Source organism: Callospermophilus lateralis, chromosome 19 (genome assembly GCF_048772815.1).
Source record: "Callospermophilus lateralis isolate mCalLat2 chromosome 19, mCalLat2.hap1, whole genome shotgun sequence".
Taxonomy (NCBI): domain Eukaryota; kingdom Metazoa; phylum Chordata; class Mammalia; order Rodentia; family Sciuridae; genus Callospermophilus; species Callospermophilus lateralis.
In genome coordinates this window covers 34817814-34834304 of record NC_135323.1, presented here as the reverse complement: position 1 = coordinate 34834304, position 16491 = coordinate 34817814, and the positions used below count along the sequence as shown (strand labels likewise).

Below are 16491 nucleotides of genomic sequence, written 5' to 3'. Positions count from 1 at the left end.
AATTACCTCATGAAGAAAGCTATGCACCAAGTAGGGACAGCACTTAGCCTGCAGTCACAGTGAGAAATCAGCTATAGCACTGAAGCAACTGCCCTTCAGGGTCTACTTGTTACTGCAGCTACACCTCAGAACACACTACCTACATTCTTTCCAAACAGGGGGTCTTGAATACCTTGTATGTTAAAGATTCCCTATCAGATCTTCACATGCTCTCACTTTTCATCAGTATAGGGAAAATGATCCCTAACTTTAAAAAAATGAAAGTATGAGTCCAGCCCCTGCTAGGTTCAACATCAACCTCAAAGGAGTGGCACTAGGCCTAAAGTTTCACTTATATTCCTTTTGGAGCATGCCAACACAGACACAAGAGGGACAAACCAGAGTTTGTCCCCATTCAAGTCCCCATTCACTTGGGACTTAGAGACTCACCAGGTCCCACCTCTAGTGAGTGGGCCACATCTCTAGGGCCCACCTTGCCCTCTTCTCACCTGATTCCCGAGTCCGTCCCCGCACCAGCTCGCTCCAGGGCCCGGCCCCGATGGCGTTGAAGGCCTGCATCTGCAGCTCGTACTCCGTCCACTCCTCCAGCTCCTCGATGGTGAGCTCCCTCTCTAGCCGGTCGTTGATGACTTGGGCCAGTGCCGAAGATGGGAGGTCAGAGCGCCAGTATTTCACCCTGTAGCCCACAGACTCAGGGTTCCCATTGTACTGGGAATCAGGCAGAGGCTGGCAATGAAGGGCAGTCTGTGACAAGCTGACACTTTAAAATCATTGCTTTACAAGATGTCAAAGGATAGGCCTGTGTTATGAGGCTGGTTCCATGGAAAGCATGGGGGGAAGATTCTTAGAACCACTTATTTTTCCCTAAAACTTTTCTTTTTTAATTAAATGAAACCCTGTCAGTAACTTTGGTTGGACATAATTTCTTTTAATACATTTTGGCTTAATTTTGTGGGGAAATGTTCTGATTAAACATCAGGCTGGCCCTCTAACAAATACTGAGTATTGGTTCCATGTTGACAGAAGCTTAAAGACTTATAGGTCCAGCATGGAGTGCCATCCACATTCCTGCCCTGAAGAGCAGCCCCGTTTCTAGAAAAGAGTGAACAACGCTAGTGATTAATGAGATAACCGAGGCGGGTCTGAGATCCTACACTAATTGGAAAGTATAATGCCATTGGGCTTAAGGATGGATCAGTTTTGACAAGGAAGAAGGCCTGACTAAGGACTGCGCTAAGCTCCTGATCCCAGGCCTGCCTCAGCCTCCTGGGGCACCGTCCTGCATCCTCCCCTTCCCAGCTCCCACTCACCACCCAGCGCAGCCGCAGGCTGGTCTCACTAGCGGTTCGGACAGTGATGCTGGTTGGAGCCACATCAGGTGGGGCCTGCAGGGTCTGGATGACCCGGGATGACTGGCTGAAGGGACTTGAACCAACGATATTCACTTGTCTCATTCGAAATCTGGAGGGAAAATCAGGGATCAGAGTTATTCCACAGTAAAAGGTAATAAAACAAAACCCTCCTGGCTGCTCTCAGGGAGGCTCAGGGTATGTCCACCTGTTCAGAAAGGCCATTGCTCAGGGACACACTCTTCCCACCTGGTTTCATTAAAAATGTAAATTACATATAGGGACTGCTTTCTGAAAAGCCATCAAAGACTGCTCTCTTGTGAGTCAAGAGTATCTCTCTTGTGATACAGCGGGATGGGTAGAGGGCCAGAATCCAATCAGTTGCATTGGCTGATTCAAGTTTAGGGTAAACTTGATGGTTAAGATTCAAGGGACTACTGGACAGAACAGAGTGTCACACTGTTGCTACCAGATGGCAGTTTTGAAAGTCCAGTGTTGTTTTAATGTCTAAGGGTACACTGTACCCCACTTTCTATTGGTTCAGGAGGAGGATGGTGCCCCCGAATCTACACCCTGGCACTTTAGCCACGTGCTGTGAGCCTTTTGGTAAACCAGGCCAAAACTTCCTTATCTGCAAAGCCAGGTGGAGTCGGAAGTCCTTCGAGGTTCACCTTAATGCTTTCAGACCTGTCTGTTCTTTATCTGCATGTATAATTATTTGAACTGAATTTACATACAATGAATCCCCTAAACTCTCATGCGCATGTTTATTACTGTGGTTCCCTAAATTTATGCGAATTGAAAATGGGGACACAGATTATAATCATAGTTTCTGACCTTTGAAATAATTACAAAGATTCAGCTAATTTCACATACCAAGTCTTCTAAGCTAAACGTTTGTCTCTAAAAATGAGTGTACTGTGCCTTGATTCATCTGCTCTAAGCTTGGGAGGGATGTTAAAATGAATAGATGTTAAGATGTATCTCTCATTAGGTTTTTTTTAAATGCTAACTTTGGTATTGTACTAAAAAAAAAATGTTCTTCATGAAGATGTAATTTCACCTTTTACTCCCTGAATTAGTAATTCTTATTCTTTCATTCCCTGATCTCAAGAAATGTATCCATCCTGGCAGAACAATGACATTATCAAACTCAACATCTGGTGATAACTGGAAATTTCATCTCTTTCAACGATCTTACGGGAAGTTATAACATCACTAACAGCTCATGATCGCTCTGCCCTCTGTATGGCCAAGGATTTACTGCCCGGATAAGTTTGGGGATCAAGAAGCAAAAGGTGAAATGGCATGTTAAGTGCTTGATTAGTGAGACTAGCAGCTCTTGGGTCCTGGAAGAGGGAGGCAGAGGGATGCTCCTAGGACATCTGCTTGGTTTGCACATAGCATGTGAACAGTCCCAAGGGGCCTTAGAGCTCTGTGAAGAAAGTTGTCACATCTTTGTGGCCCATGGCCCTTGGCTGTCACACTGAATCAGTGAATCCTTTTGTAGAGCATTGTCTGGCCAGCACTAGTGGACAGACATGGCCACTAACACCAGAGTTATTTCCCTTGTGTCTTTTCTGCTTCTCAGGTTTTTGATTTACAGTTTATTGCTACTTGGAAACCTCTGATTTACATATATCACTGGGTTTTTGTTGTGACAGAAGCCACTGGCTTGAGATGATGATGTGTCCTCCAGCCGGAGGTTATCACCTGTCACCTGCTGTCCTCACCTGTAGTGGGTGTAGGGCGTGAGGTTTGGGATTTCCAGTGTCTGGGCATCGGGCTCATTCTCCTCCTCATAGAGGCTCACCCACTCCTCCTCATCACCGATGGCTCCAACCTGTGGAAAGGGATCCTGAGATCAGCTGGGCAAGCCACAGGGACTGAGGCTGCCCGGATGCTGTGTGCACCTGCTGTGTGTGTGTTGGGGACTAGGCAGAGCACCATGTCCTCTGTCCCTGGGATAAGCTGGTTCTGCACACACCATCTTGTGCCCTGGAGGTATATGTTCTTGGCATTCCCACTCCAGTCTGGGTGGGTCTTAGTACAAAGCTCACAGTCAAGATTGGCCTCAGCAGGGTGTGGCCTGAGGTGGAACCTCTGAGGCTTAGAGATCACTGGTGATGGAGAAGACACATCTTATCCTTCCTCCCATTTGACAGGTGAAGCCTCAAAGGCCCTGAGAGAAAGTCCCAGGTAGGATGCTACAGTGGGCAGTGACAGAGCCACGGGCACAGGTGGTCTCAAGGTCCAGAGCTGTTTCCACTACAGGCTGACCCAGGGGGTTTAGTCTCTCTCCTCATCCACTTGACCCTTTCCACCCCAGACATATACCACAAAGACTCCAGTGCTGGCCCTGGAGTAAGGAACATCCTCCACAGAGCAGGATGGAGCTTCTGCCCTGAGAGTAGACCTGGAGTGCCTCCCCTTCAAGATTCAAAACAATGGCCTCAGAACAGAGCTGATAGGAAGAGCCAACCCCTGCACACAGATGTCCTTTCCTAGGACTGCCAATGAGGCCCGTGGGGCGCCTCCAAGTTGCCCCAGCATGCACCTCTGTGAAGCCCTGGTTCCCACTCTGTGGTCTGTCTTGCTGGTTTTCATCCCTAAATGAGCCCCACATCCCATTGGCTCGCTCAGGTGGCATTGTCATTTCCTGTGACCTGCCCTAGCCTGACCCTGTCACGCTCTTACTCTTGTCTCCTTTCTGTAGGATGTGGCCTTTCTTCTGCCCACCAGATCTAACACACACTTCCTTGCACCTTGCTGATGCTTCAGGGGCCTGTTAGAGCCAGAGAGCACAGGGGAGACACTGTGACTCCTTTGTGCAGATTTCTTCATCCCTGCTGCAGGCCAGGCCTTGTATGACTGTGTGGTCCTGGGGACCCAGGGGACTCATAAAGAGGGCAGGCTATGAGCATAGAGGGGGCATGAGGCCAAACAAACTGCCCAGCTGGGATCAGCCAGCACCTTGGCATTTAACACCTCATAAGTGACTTAAACGACAGGAGAGGAGTGGTGCTCATTAAGTTTGCAGAGGAAAGCAAGCTGGCAGGTGGCCAGCTTGCGAAGAATGGCCTGAGGATTTAAAACGACCTTGGTCTAGTGCAGAAATGGACACAAAGGATGAGGAGGGGATGGGAAACAGAGCACTGGCAGTGTGTTTCCTGAAGAAGATGAAAAGCAAATCACAGAGCTCTAAACGCTCTCGATTACAAACATGAAAGTAGTTGGCGGCTCCTCAAAGCACTGAACACACAGGACCATGGGACCCAGCATTTCCACATCTAGCACACTTGCAGAAGTGGCAAACTCCTGCATACACATGTTCACCGCACAGTGTTCATCACAGCTAAAGGTGGAAACCATGGATGAACAGTGCTGGTCCATCCTGTCCACACAAGGGAACACTGGGGCCATGCATGGGGACAGCACACTGATGCAGGCCATCATGCAGACTGCCCTCAAAAACATTCTGCTGAGGCAAAGAGGCCAGACCCCCAATTCGACACCCTGTAAGATTCTATTTTATGAACTACCCAGAGCCCACCACCTTACAGAGATGGAAGGCAGAGTGGTGGCTCCCAGGGCCCAGGAGAGAAAGGGGGCGTGACCACTGGTGGGGGCAGGGCCTTCATCTGGGGCGATGCAAAGGTTTTGAACTAGATAGAGGAGGGGGGTGCACAACACTGCAGATCTACTAACTAGGAAATTGTACTCTTTAAGATGGGTAATTTTATGTTATGTGAATTTCACCTCAATTAAAAAAGAAACATTAAAATGAAATGTGGGATTCTTTCCAAAAACACTTGGTGGGGAAAGAGCTAGAGGTCAGAGGTGAAATGGGTAGTCTCGGATTCTGGGAAGCAGGAAGGAAGCTGAAATGGGAAGAGTGATGAGAAGAGAGAGTGCAGGCTGCACCACTGCAGGAGGAGGGGCAGGGCCTGTGCACCACCAGGGCCAGTCTCTGCACTGTGGTCTCCAAGGTAGACCACAGGGTGGACCACCCAGGCTCTATAGCAGGGCTGGGTGGGTGAAGGGGTGCTCTGGGCTCTTTATTTCCTGGCTTCTCTGTACTTGCATGGGGGGAAGCAGGCGCACAGCAAGTTCAATCCATCCTTTGAGTCCCCAGGTGTGTCTGGCTATTTTCATGGCAACTCTATTTCTCCACCCCTCCAGTCCCTCCCTTTCAACCTCTCCCTGCAAAGAAGGTTGGGGTCCTGGGTGTCAAGGCTCTGGCAAGCACTCCCTGCCCTCCTGCTCCTGCCTCGCTATCACCATGCTTGATTCAGCCTGACAGTGTCACTGGCCCTTGATCCGTTCACCCAGGGATCTGACCCTGTGGACATTTCCTAGCCTATTTTGGAACTAAGTGATCACATGTTCTCTTGGCCATGTGGGTTACCGCAGGGTCAGTGCTGGTCAGAGCAGCAGCCCTGACAGTCAAAGCCTTTCCACTCACGGGAACAAGAGGAATGGAAGAGAACTGGCAAGACTTGAGATGCCATCCAAAACGGTGGCTGCTCTTCCAGTAGGGGGCTGCCACTCCTCTACAAAGATGAGTTAGCACAGTGGGAGGCTAGGAAATGATCCTCAGTCTTCTCCAGCATGAGAGTCCTGGAGGAGAGAAAAGGGGTCTTCCAGTCTGAGACCTTATTGCCATTATCCCATAGTTTCTGAACTGCTGGCTAAGGAGGGAATCAACTGCAGAGTTTTGCTGAGCATGAGCTATAATTTCAGGGTGAGGACCAGATGGAGTGGGACAACATGGAATGGCTGAGGCTTGATCCAAGGTCAAATGTCTCTGCCCTTCCATCTTGCTCAGCCTCCCTTTTCCTAAGTCAATTTGGATGGAGGCCAGGCTATTGGCAAGCCCAGGTGGTGCCACCTGGCTCTGCATTCTGCCTGCCACACTGCCTGCCATCCATCCTACCTACCTCTGATGGTGCTGCTCTTGTGAAAGCAGTAACTGGAAAAACACAACCCCTGCAAATACAGGTTGTGTGGGGGGAGTTACCTTGCTCATCAATGAGGGAACAGGCAGAATTGTAAAACAGGTTTGGAGGAGAATACAAGGGTGATCGTATGTAGAGTCAGTGGAAGAAAGAAGGCCCAAATAAGACACGCAAGTTAGAAATAAAACTGGCTACAGAGCAATACAACTGTAACCTCTGGCTTAGCCACTTTTAATCTTTACAAGTTGTCTTCTAGCATCACAGAGCCTGGGCTAATGAACAAGTAGTGAGTCAAACACAGTTGTATTCCATAAGGCAGAGGACTTGTGGGCAGTTTATCAAACAAGGTTCCACTAAGTCAGGAAACTCTGGACCACAGGCCAGAGTCAGCCCACTCTCTGCTTTTGCTAATAAAGTTTTATTGGAACATAGCCATGCTCACTGGTGTGTGTGTTGATGATGGCTGCTTTCATGACTCCACAGCAGCTGCATAGTTACAATAGAGTCCATCTGGACAGGAAGCTGAAAAGATTTATTAGCTGGCCCTTCACAGAGAAAGTGCCAATCCTTGCTCAAGCACACCACCCAAAGGGCATGAGGTAAACAAGCCCTGGGTCACTTCCCCATCTTCTGGCCAGGTTGGTGCAGTCCCTTGCTGCTCATGCAGGCACGAGGTCTTACTCCTCACCGTGTCCCCAGCATCTCCCCCACACCCCACCTCAACTCTGTGCTCAGCCCTGTTTCTTTATCAGTATTGAAAATGGGTTGTCCACCATGGAGCTCCAAAAGCAAATTATTACCCAAAATATCCCTTTACTTATAGACCTCTGGGGGATACAACTTATATTTCCATAATAAAAGGTTTGCATCTTTATCTGAAGAGACCAGGATTCTTCAATCCTTGTTGGCTTCCTCTGGCTTAATAGTTAGACTTCAAGACTATAGTAACAGAGAATTCCAGAAGTAACTGGCCACTTACTGACAATGTGCTGGACACAGAGTGAGACAGAGCTCTTTAAAGATAAAACAAATTGAAGCTCCCATGGGGAAGCTGGGATTTTGAAAGGTTTCTCCCCATTCTTCTTTTAAAGCTAACAAACAGCACTTTATAATACTTATTACAAAAGCAGAAATGCCACACATTTCAAATGCTGCCCAGTAGGGGCCCAGTCCTTTGGAGCCATTAAGGAGGAGCACGTGGTATCCCCTAAAGCCACAGGAGTCCAGGCCCTGCCATGTTGCACCAGGAGGACTGATGGCTTGCCTGCTCCCATGTCTAGCCTGTGTTTGGCACCAACTGACCAGGAGGCTGGGCCCCTCTGGACATGTACATTCATTTAATAACCAGGGGTTCCGACCTGTCAACTCCTGCTAAGAGACTTTTTCTATCAGAACTCAAGCATTGCACCAGGAAAGCAGCTAAGCTCAGCTGGGCCTCAGGAAGTCTCAGGGAGACCCTGTGGCCTAGGAAAGACCTCGAATGCACCTGCCAGGGTTCAGTGGCTACTCAGAGGACACTCATTAATCTCTCCAATAGATGATCCTGCAGATGGAAAGGAAGCACACAGGACTGCAGCAGATGGGAGGAGGATGGAAGGGGAGAGAAAGCTGCTCTCTCTTCATTCAGAGTTAAGGAGAGGGGAAGACTCCCAAGCTGCCAACCCAGTGCATCCTGCTTGTTTGAAACTCTCCTGTCAGCAGGAAAACTTGCATGTCTAGCAACTTGTACAGATACCCAGTACTCTCTTGTTCTGAGTGGAGTTCCCTTGTGCACAAGTCAAATGAAACTTCCCCAAAGGAGGCATGCTGGAGGGCACAGGGCAGATGGACAGATGGGGGGTTTCTGCACACATGCTTCTAGCAAGGACACAGTTCAACCAGGGAGGGACTTGAGGCCTGTGAGATCCACAGGCCAGTTCCCCAGACAGATCCAGAGAGCAGCACACTGATGAGCTTTTGAGGGGATCTCCTAAGCCCTCGACTGACTCTAGCTGGTGCATGGTTCCAAACAGGCCCCAAACTGATTCCCCTTCCCTTGCCTCCCACTTGCTATTTTTCTAGGTTTTTGTTTGTTTTTGCTTTTTGTTTTTATTATTTCATATTTCTAACTTCAGAAGAAGGAAATGGTTTCCTGGTTCATGTTCCTTCCTCCCTCCAACTTCCCAGTGGTTTCTCCTGATTACTCCTTTGCTGCCCCTTACACCCTAAAATGACATCCGTCTTTGCCCTTCTCCTTTCTCTTTTGGTGATGGCCTCTTCCCAGTGGCCTTCAAAGTCCCTCTGCAAGGAAGCCCTCTGAAGGGCTCTCCTGGGCTTACTCCACATGAGTGTAGGACCTGGGTTTTGAAGCTCTCAGCTTCATGCTGGCCTGTGTTGATGATCCAGCTCAGTAAATTAAAAAGAGAGTATGTTGTCTTTGCTGCCTTATGACAAACCAATGGGTCAGGGCCACCTGACTGTTGGCCTCCTAGGTCCCCATGGTGCTAGAGGCTCTGGTGAATCAGCATCTCTTGTGACAGTTTGAAAACCACAGGTCTCAAGGGGCCTCTCATATGTGCATCTTGGAGGGCCACCTCCCACCATTCACTTGACACTGAAGGATGGGTCTCAGAATCCTCTGGGCTTCCATGATTATAACTACACAAATGAGATGGATCCTAGGGTCTCTGTCCATGCAAACAGCTCAGAGTTAATCCCTCTGACTCAAGCTCTGCTCTGTTGTTCCCAGGGTCCAGACATACTCTTCTGGCCCAGGCTGCCCGAGTTCCACCCTGCTTAATTTTTGCTGTGTCTTACTTTGCTTGTTCAGGCTTCCACAACAAAAAACACAGGTTGAGTGGTGTGCAAACAATGGGAATTGGTTTTCTCCTAGTTCTGGAGACTGGAAGTCTGAGATGGGGATGTCAGCCTGATCAGGTTCCAATAAAAAGCCTCTCAGTTTGCACGTGGCCAAATTCTCCTTGAATCCTATGTGGTAGAAAGAGGGTGAGAGCTCTCTGGGGTCCTTTTGATAAGGGCACTGATCTCATTCATAAGGGCTCCCCCCACGACCTAATCCTCCCCAAAGCCCCTCTCCTGAAATCCTCACCTCAGGGGGAGGCTTTGACAGAACTTATGGGACACAGATATCGAGTCCATACTGCCTGTCTTATCTCCCCTATGTCCCTAGGTTTTGGGCAAATCCGTTCACTGTTGTCCGAATGTATCCATCCCCCTGACATGGCCTCTCCATCCCTTCCCTCAGCCTGCCTTAGGGTTATAGCTTTCTCCTGGAGCCCACTCCTCATGAGTGGCTTCTCCTGGAGGTCACCTTGTACCCCAGGACAGTCCCTGCTTTGGATGCCCATAATATACTCCAGTCAGAGCATCCTGGCATTGAATTTGAGCCCTATGGCCTTGGGACAGACCTAACCCCTTCTCCCTGCAGCCTCAGGCCTTCTCTGCCACCACCATTCAGTTCATGCTTGTCTCGCACATCGCCGGCTTCCCCGGCATCTGTCGTGAATGCCGAGTAGCTGGTGTTGGTGTCTGCTCCATCTCCGGTTATATTCAACCTCTCGTGGGGCCTGAGGGATGTGATGGGGTGGGCCTTGGTGCTAACTTTCTCTAGTTCCAGAAGATGTCTGTTCTCTACCACATGGGATGTGGGACGCTGAGAGCTCAGCCTTCTTGTCCTTAAAGTAAGGATGATAGCTGTCATCCCCAAGTGCCATCAGAAGACCCTGAGGGTGAAGTGCCCAGGATCCACCGAGCTTAGGGACAGCCTAGCTTGGCAACCCTATGCAGTGTGGCGGTTCTGTCTTCTCCTTGTGGTCGCAGAGCTCACGGAGCTGCGATGCTGCCGCTGCCTGGCACTGCAAGGGGGAGTCACACTGTGCATTGATAGCTTGGGGAAGACCCACATCCAAAATTCAAAGGATGGTTTCTCCTGAATGTGTATTGCTTCTGCACCAAAAATTATAGGTCAAACCCTGCAAAGTCGGGGCTGCCTGCCTCTCCACTGGTCATCGGGGCCTGGTTCCAGCCTCACCAGCCCCTGGGCTTCCCCCCTCTGCCTCCTGACAGAGGCAGCCCTCCTCTTGAGATCTGTGAGAAATAAAATGTCTTTTCAATGCCATCTGTTTTGGAACCTGTGGCCTCACCATACCAGAATAAGAATAAAATCCACATTTTAAAATAATAGGTGCTGTGCCATCTCCTCCCTCCAAGCATTCCTCCTCCCATTCTCTCTTCTGGGAACCCCCTCCTCCCCCTGGCACACCGCTCTCCCTCAAGGTGCAGCGTGAATTCCACCTCCTGCCTTTCCTGACTGCCTGCTTCCCTCAGTGCCTCAGAGACACCCCCTCCCACACACACTACCAGCAACACACCAGCATGAAGATCCTCACGAATCTCACGGTACCACTCATCAGATCACATTCAACCCTCCCTCCTGTCCTCTCCCAAAACATGTGAGTTTCTGTTGAGGGAACCAAGACTTTCCCACCTTAGGACTCCACAGTGTGACGCTCAAAACAATAAAACAGTAGGTGCTTAATAAATGTTTGCCGGATGAATGGATGAATGAATGAAACAAATATAAAACCTAATGACCAGAAAAATGAATCACAGGCAAATCTAAAAATCCAAGAAGAGACCTAGGATGAAAGGACCAGAGCACAGAGAAGTTCTCGAAAAGAACAGGGAAATATGACTCTCGTAAAATTTAATTTGGTTTGACAGTTGTGATTTATGAATACAATTGACCTGTTTCTCAGAAATGACATTTGTAGTGAAATGCTTCCCTTGGTCCTACTTGAGTTGTCACTTATGCTGCAGCATTTTCTTCTGCATAGTTTTAAGAGTCCCCTAACAGGACCTGAAAGGATCTGATAGACTAATGAACAAAAAGGCCACTTGAACCCACTCACCCCTACAGATTTCCCACGCTGGTCAAGGATACGAGAGAAGAGTCATTGTAATGGAGTGATTATGGACAATCTAGCAAACAATAAACATTCTGAAATATCTGAGTATGTATTTCATTGTCACCTGTCACCACAGCACTCAATGCTCGTGCAGACACATCACACCAGAACAAAAGATGGAGCCTGTCTTGGCAAATTTGCCCAGATGACCGCAATATTATTGAAGGACCCATTAGAGCTGATGACAGCTATCCCATGCATACGCGACAGACTATTCAAAAATAATGCCAGTATTTTTCTTCCTATTATGAAAAAGAAATTCAACTACAGTTGGGTTTATTACAACTGCAATGCTGACAGATACTTATCAAAAGGCTACAACAGCCCTAACATCCCTTCACAAGAAGGCAAGAAAGAGATCTGATGGGTGATTAGAAATCCCTAGCTACAAATCTCAGAGTGAGGACACAAAATCATTTAGCCCAGGAACTCTGCAGGAGACCAAGGACACTAGGGTTTCATTCTACTTCCAGAGGTAACAGGAGACCAGGTTGGCAGTGAAAGAAGCAAAGAACTTGCTTTTAAAGGAGGGGTCACTCCCTTCAGTAGGCTGGGCTATTTCTGTCCCCAGGTGGCATTTGTGCAATGACCTACCCACATTCACAACAGGCATTTCCTGGCACCTTCCTCGTGTGTACCAGGCCCTGGTCTTTGGGTGGAGGCTACAGCCCAGATTTGCACAGCAAGGGCCTGTTCTCACTAAGCTGTTGTTTCTGGGAGGATTGGAAGTAACTACGTCACAAATAAATATAGGAGGATATCTCTGAGACAAAATGGAGCTCTGGGAGAATCCCCTGGCCCCACTGGGTGAATTGAGAGCCAGGTCCAGCTGCATCACCACCTCTGGCCTCCTGTGGGTGGAGACGGGAATGGGCAAATTCTTCTGCAGAGAATGGGCAAATTCTTCTGCAGAGAATGGGCAAATTCTTCTGCCTCCTCCAGGGCCAGATGAAGCCTGGAACCCCAGTGTGCTGGGTAGCAAGCCCTCTTGCCATTCTTGAAGTTAATTTCTCTAGGAAAAGGAGACAAGAAGCAGTTGGATTTGACATTCTTCAAGCTGTGGGAACATAATGGGTGGAACGTAAGTACCATCTTGACTCTCCACTGATATTTTAATATTTCAAGGTGCTTTCTGGCCCCAGGACCGTGGGACTCTTCCTGGACTACAAATCCTTGGACTCATTGAGAACCTGACTCACCTTGATTTGCTGACCACAAAGACCTCCCACATTCCTCTAAGCTGTGTGAAGCTGGCCTTGCCTGGGCCCTGGTCTGAGACACTGGCCTTGATCCTGAGCCTGCCCTGGTGGCCTGCTCAGTCTTCCAGGCGTTTCTACGGCTTGGCCCTGCTTTAACTCTCCAGGCCTTTCCTCAGGAGTGGAGTCTTCTCTCTAGCCTTCTTTAAAAGTGCTTGCCTTATCTTCATTATTTTTATTGTTATGAGCTTCCATTTAGTAAGTGCCTAATATGTGCTAGTCTCAGGCTAAAGTTTTAAATGTATCCTTACTCTCCCAATTTTGTGATGAAGAAACTGGGGCTTGGAAATGTTTTCTTTTTTGCCTCAGCATGGCTGGTTCTCTAGGGCCCATTCCTCACCCAATGCTGACCAGTCAGCTCTGATGGACCCTCCTGTCCCATCACAACCCTGTGCCAGGAGGATGGCCCATTCCTAAAGTGCCTCGTGTGCTTTAATCACTGGCCTGACCCTCCCCTGGCCTTGCCCATGACCACAGAAATCCAAGAAGGTCCAATCAGTTCCAACCTGCAACAGAGATGCCCAATTAAGACAGAAGGACAGAGGCTAGAGGACAGAGGCCCATGTGGGGATCTGAGCCTCTCAGTCTAAAGACTGAGGCATCTCAAAGCATCAACGTTGCTCAACTTGCTATTTTTAACATTTCTACTGACCCTTAAGAGAATAAAGCAACTTCAAACATAAATGTTCCTGACTTATGATGAGGTTAGTCCCAATAAGCCCATTCCGAGCTGAAAAGAACTGAAGTGTAAAATGTGTTTAATACACCTGACCCACCAGCCATCCCGTGTCACCCAGCCACCTCCGACCTTCTCAGTGCACTGACGTTAGCCTGTAGTTGGGTAAAATCATGAACACAAAGCCTGTTTTATAATATAGTGCTGAATCTCTCGTGGACACACAGATGGGCATTTTGTAGACAGGATGGGATGCAAAAGCACAAAATGCCAATATCTAAAAGCAGTGGCAACACAGGACACTGGACAGAATGGTCCCACACTGTCCTCGAGGGAACAGTTGCAAGGTGAACCATCTAAGTTGGGGAATGTCCCTGCATTCACAGGGAAATGGAACCTGCAACATTTTAGGACAGCTATCTATTTCATGCATGCCCACTTCTACTTTCAGCTTAATATTTTTTTCCCTTCAGTCCTGGGAATGGAACCCAGGGCCTTGTGCATGTTAGGCAAGTTCTCGACCACTGAGCCACATCCCTGGCCCCCACTGCTGCTTTCTTCATAAACAAGTCTCCCCTGGGGCTCCAGCCCTTTACTCTCAGAGGCAGGGCCCCTGGCCTTGAGGCCTGGGCATTTGCTTTCTTCCATGAGTCTCTCCTCCTTCACCAAGGTAACACTGCTCTTTCCTTGTTTCTGGGGTTCTAAAGTCCAGTCCAGATCTGGGGCCCAGCTCAGCTCAGCTCATGGGGCTGGAAGCAGGAGTGACAGAAGCAAGACCACTTCAAGGAAGCAGAGGGGACTCCAATTCCTCCTGAGAACCCTCAGGAAGGACATTTGGTTTTGATCCCCTGGTGGCTTAGGCAAAAGGGGACACCCTGGGACATATATGTGTCAGCTTCTGACAGACATAGACAGGATCATCTGCAGAGACATTTTTCCTAGAATTCACCACCAATGGAAATGTATTGTGAGTGGCACTGGATAAAGGATGTGTTAGGCAGACAGAAGGCCCCATACAGCCTGCAAGACGTCCTCACAGGTAAGCGCATCAACAAACAGAAAAATGAAAGAGCTGCCTGAGGTCTTCCATCCATCAGCCTGCCATCCGGTCCCTCGGTGTGAGGAGATAGACAGCATTACTGTGTGACCAGGCTTCAGCAAGGAATGTGTCACTCCAAAGGGCTCTGGCACAGATGTGCCGGGCAACCTCAGCATCTGTAAGCATCAGTCCTGGGGACACCAGGGCACCCGGCCGCTCGTCTCCACTGCTCCTTAGTTACCGAGAGACCAGCACTGAGCCGACTTGCGCTATGTTTTATTAGCCCATAACACTCTCTAAAACAGCTCCTTTTAAGAAAATGGCTGCCATTATGCACAAATAAGCACTAAGTGGGCTTTTTCCCTCTGCTTTCCATTTTTGGAATGGAAACAGTTTTATCTGTACCCGAAGTGTTACCACCAGCATCTTCATTACTGAAAAATCTGCCCAGCGCAGTTTTTTCTTTTTTCTTCTTTTTTTTTTTTTTTTTAAATTGGTGCATTTGGAGAAGACTGGATGCTGCTCTGACTATCAGAGCGTGGCAAATGACTGTGAGGCTGGGGCTTACAGGGAGCACGCAGGCAAACAGAGGCACAAATGACAACTGAGATGTTTGCATCCTCCCCTTCTACAGTATGCCCTAAAAATGCAGAGAGAGCTGTTGTGTTCACTTTGCAGTCAAAGGTTACTAATTAAGCAAAGCATTACTGAACCAGAAATACCTATAAAAGCTTCTTTTTTTAACCTACATCTGAGCATCAACATATTACAGGGCCTTTCAATGGGCTCCTTCAACGAATCATCCCATAATTTACCGAGGATAACTCAAGTCCTAAAACCTTCTTGGTGCACAGAAAAAGAAAGAAAGAAAAAAAAAAAAAAAGGTCAGAACTTAAAGGTAACTTCACTGTGAAGAAGATGTAACTAAAAAAAAAAAAAGTGGATCAAAGGAGGAAAAGCTTTGCTACCACAAATTGTCTTGGGAAATGTCCTTCAGTCCTTGTTCCCGGGAGGCCACTCTTTGGTGCTGCCTGGGTGACTAGCAAAACCTGGATATGTGGCCCAATGTTGTCCCCCTCACAGTCGTCAACAGCCACCGATGGACTTGTCCCTTGTGTTCCCCTGGCCCAGCAAGCTTCTGAAGCCACCCTGGTTTTATTTTGTACAGATCCATTGTCTCTTGGTTGCATAACTTGGTCTGGTTTTGAAAATCTCAAGATCTGACATGGTGAAGGTCAGCCTGACTCCACTTCTAGCTGAAACCATTGTACCTTCATTGAAACCTGTTTCTGCTCCTGCGAAGATGCATTACAGCAGAGCGTCCCTTTGAAAATAAACAAATGGCCTTTTTGTAAACAGGTCAGAGGTTTTACTGCTAGGTCAGCATCCTCAGGTCTGTGCCTTGTATCTGCAGACTCAGTAGACAGTGCCGGGACCCGCCCTCGCCATCCCCTGAGATGCTCATGGTGTATCTAGGGGAAGAACAGAGCTGCAGCCGTCTTCATTCCCAGCACCAGGTCTCTGCCATGCCTTTCCCCATGTGCCACCTGCCAGGCCTTTGCCATATTCCATGGGTGGCCCCAACACATCCCCAGGAAACTCCACTGACAAGTTCCCTGAGGTCATGCAATGATGAGAGCACAAATAGCTGGGGCTTTGGGAGGGGCGGGCAGGGCTCCAGTCCCTGCTGGACACTGTGGCTTTAGGGGAGTGTCTGGCTCAAATTCTTAGCTGTAAAACAGGAATAACAACACCTGTCTGCAGCGTGCTGAGAGATACAACATGGGGTGATATTTATTCTCTAAGGTACATGTGCTCTGCTTTCTATAGGGCATGAGGCACCTTCCAGAACAAACCTCAGAAGGGACCTGGCAACCCCTCAGGGTAGCCTGGGAGTCTGTCACCAGTCCCACTCCATCAACTGTGAGGGAACTGGTCACTGGTCCTGCCCAGCCTCTTCTCCTGCAGACAGGCTTGAGGGGTGCCCATAATAGCCCAGTGTTCCTGAAGACCAGAAAGTGGGACTCTTAGGGCTGTCACTGGTATAGGTGAGGTCTTCTGGAATATTCTACTTCTTACCATATTCAAAAGAAACACAAGTTAAGCCCAGGCTTTCCCTGTTGATGTAAGCAGTTCCTCCTCCTCCCCTGCTTAGGTTCTTATTTGGTAGAGTCTGCTGGTAGAATCAACCCAGGTGATTGAGGGAAAAACTGTTTCTCTTATGTAGCCCAAAGATCCAGCAGAGA

At 48.6% G+C, this 16491-nt stretch overlaps 1 protein-coding gene across 1 annotated transcript in view; it reads right to left on the bottom strand.

The window, feature by feature from the left end:
• The window catches only part of Sdk1 (sidekick cell adhesion molecule 1), an 866268-nt gene that overhangs the window by 117696 nt on the left and 732081 nt on the right, over nucleotides 1-16491 (bottom strand). The window contains exons 23-25 of the mRNA XM_076840017.1: nucleotides 3083-3192; nucleotides 1311-1461; nucleotides 489-726 (exon numbers count right to left, since the gene is read on the bottom strand). Coding sequence (XP_076696132.1) covers nucleotides 489-726; nucleotides 1311-1461; nucleotides 3083-3192 — 499 coding nt within the window. The remainder of the gene's footprint in view (nucleotides 1-488; nucleotides 727-1310; nucleotides 1462-3082; nucleotides 3193-16491) is intronic.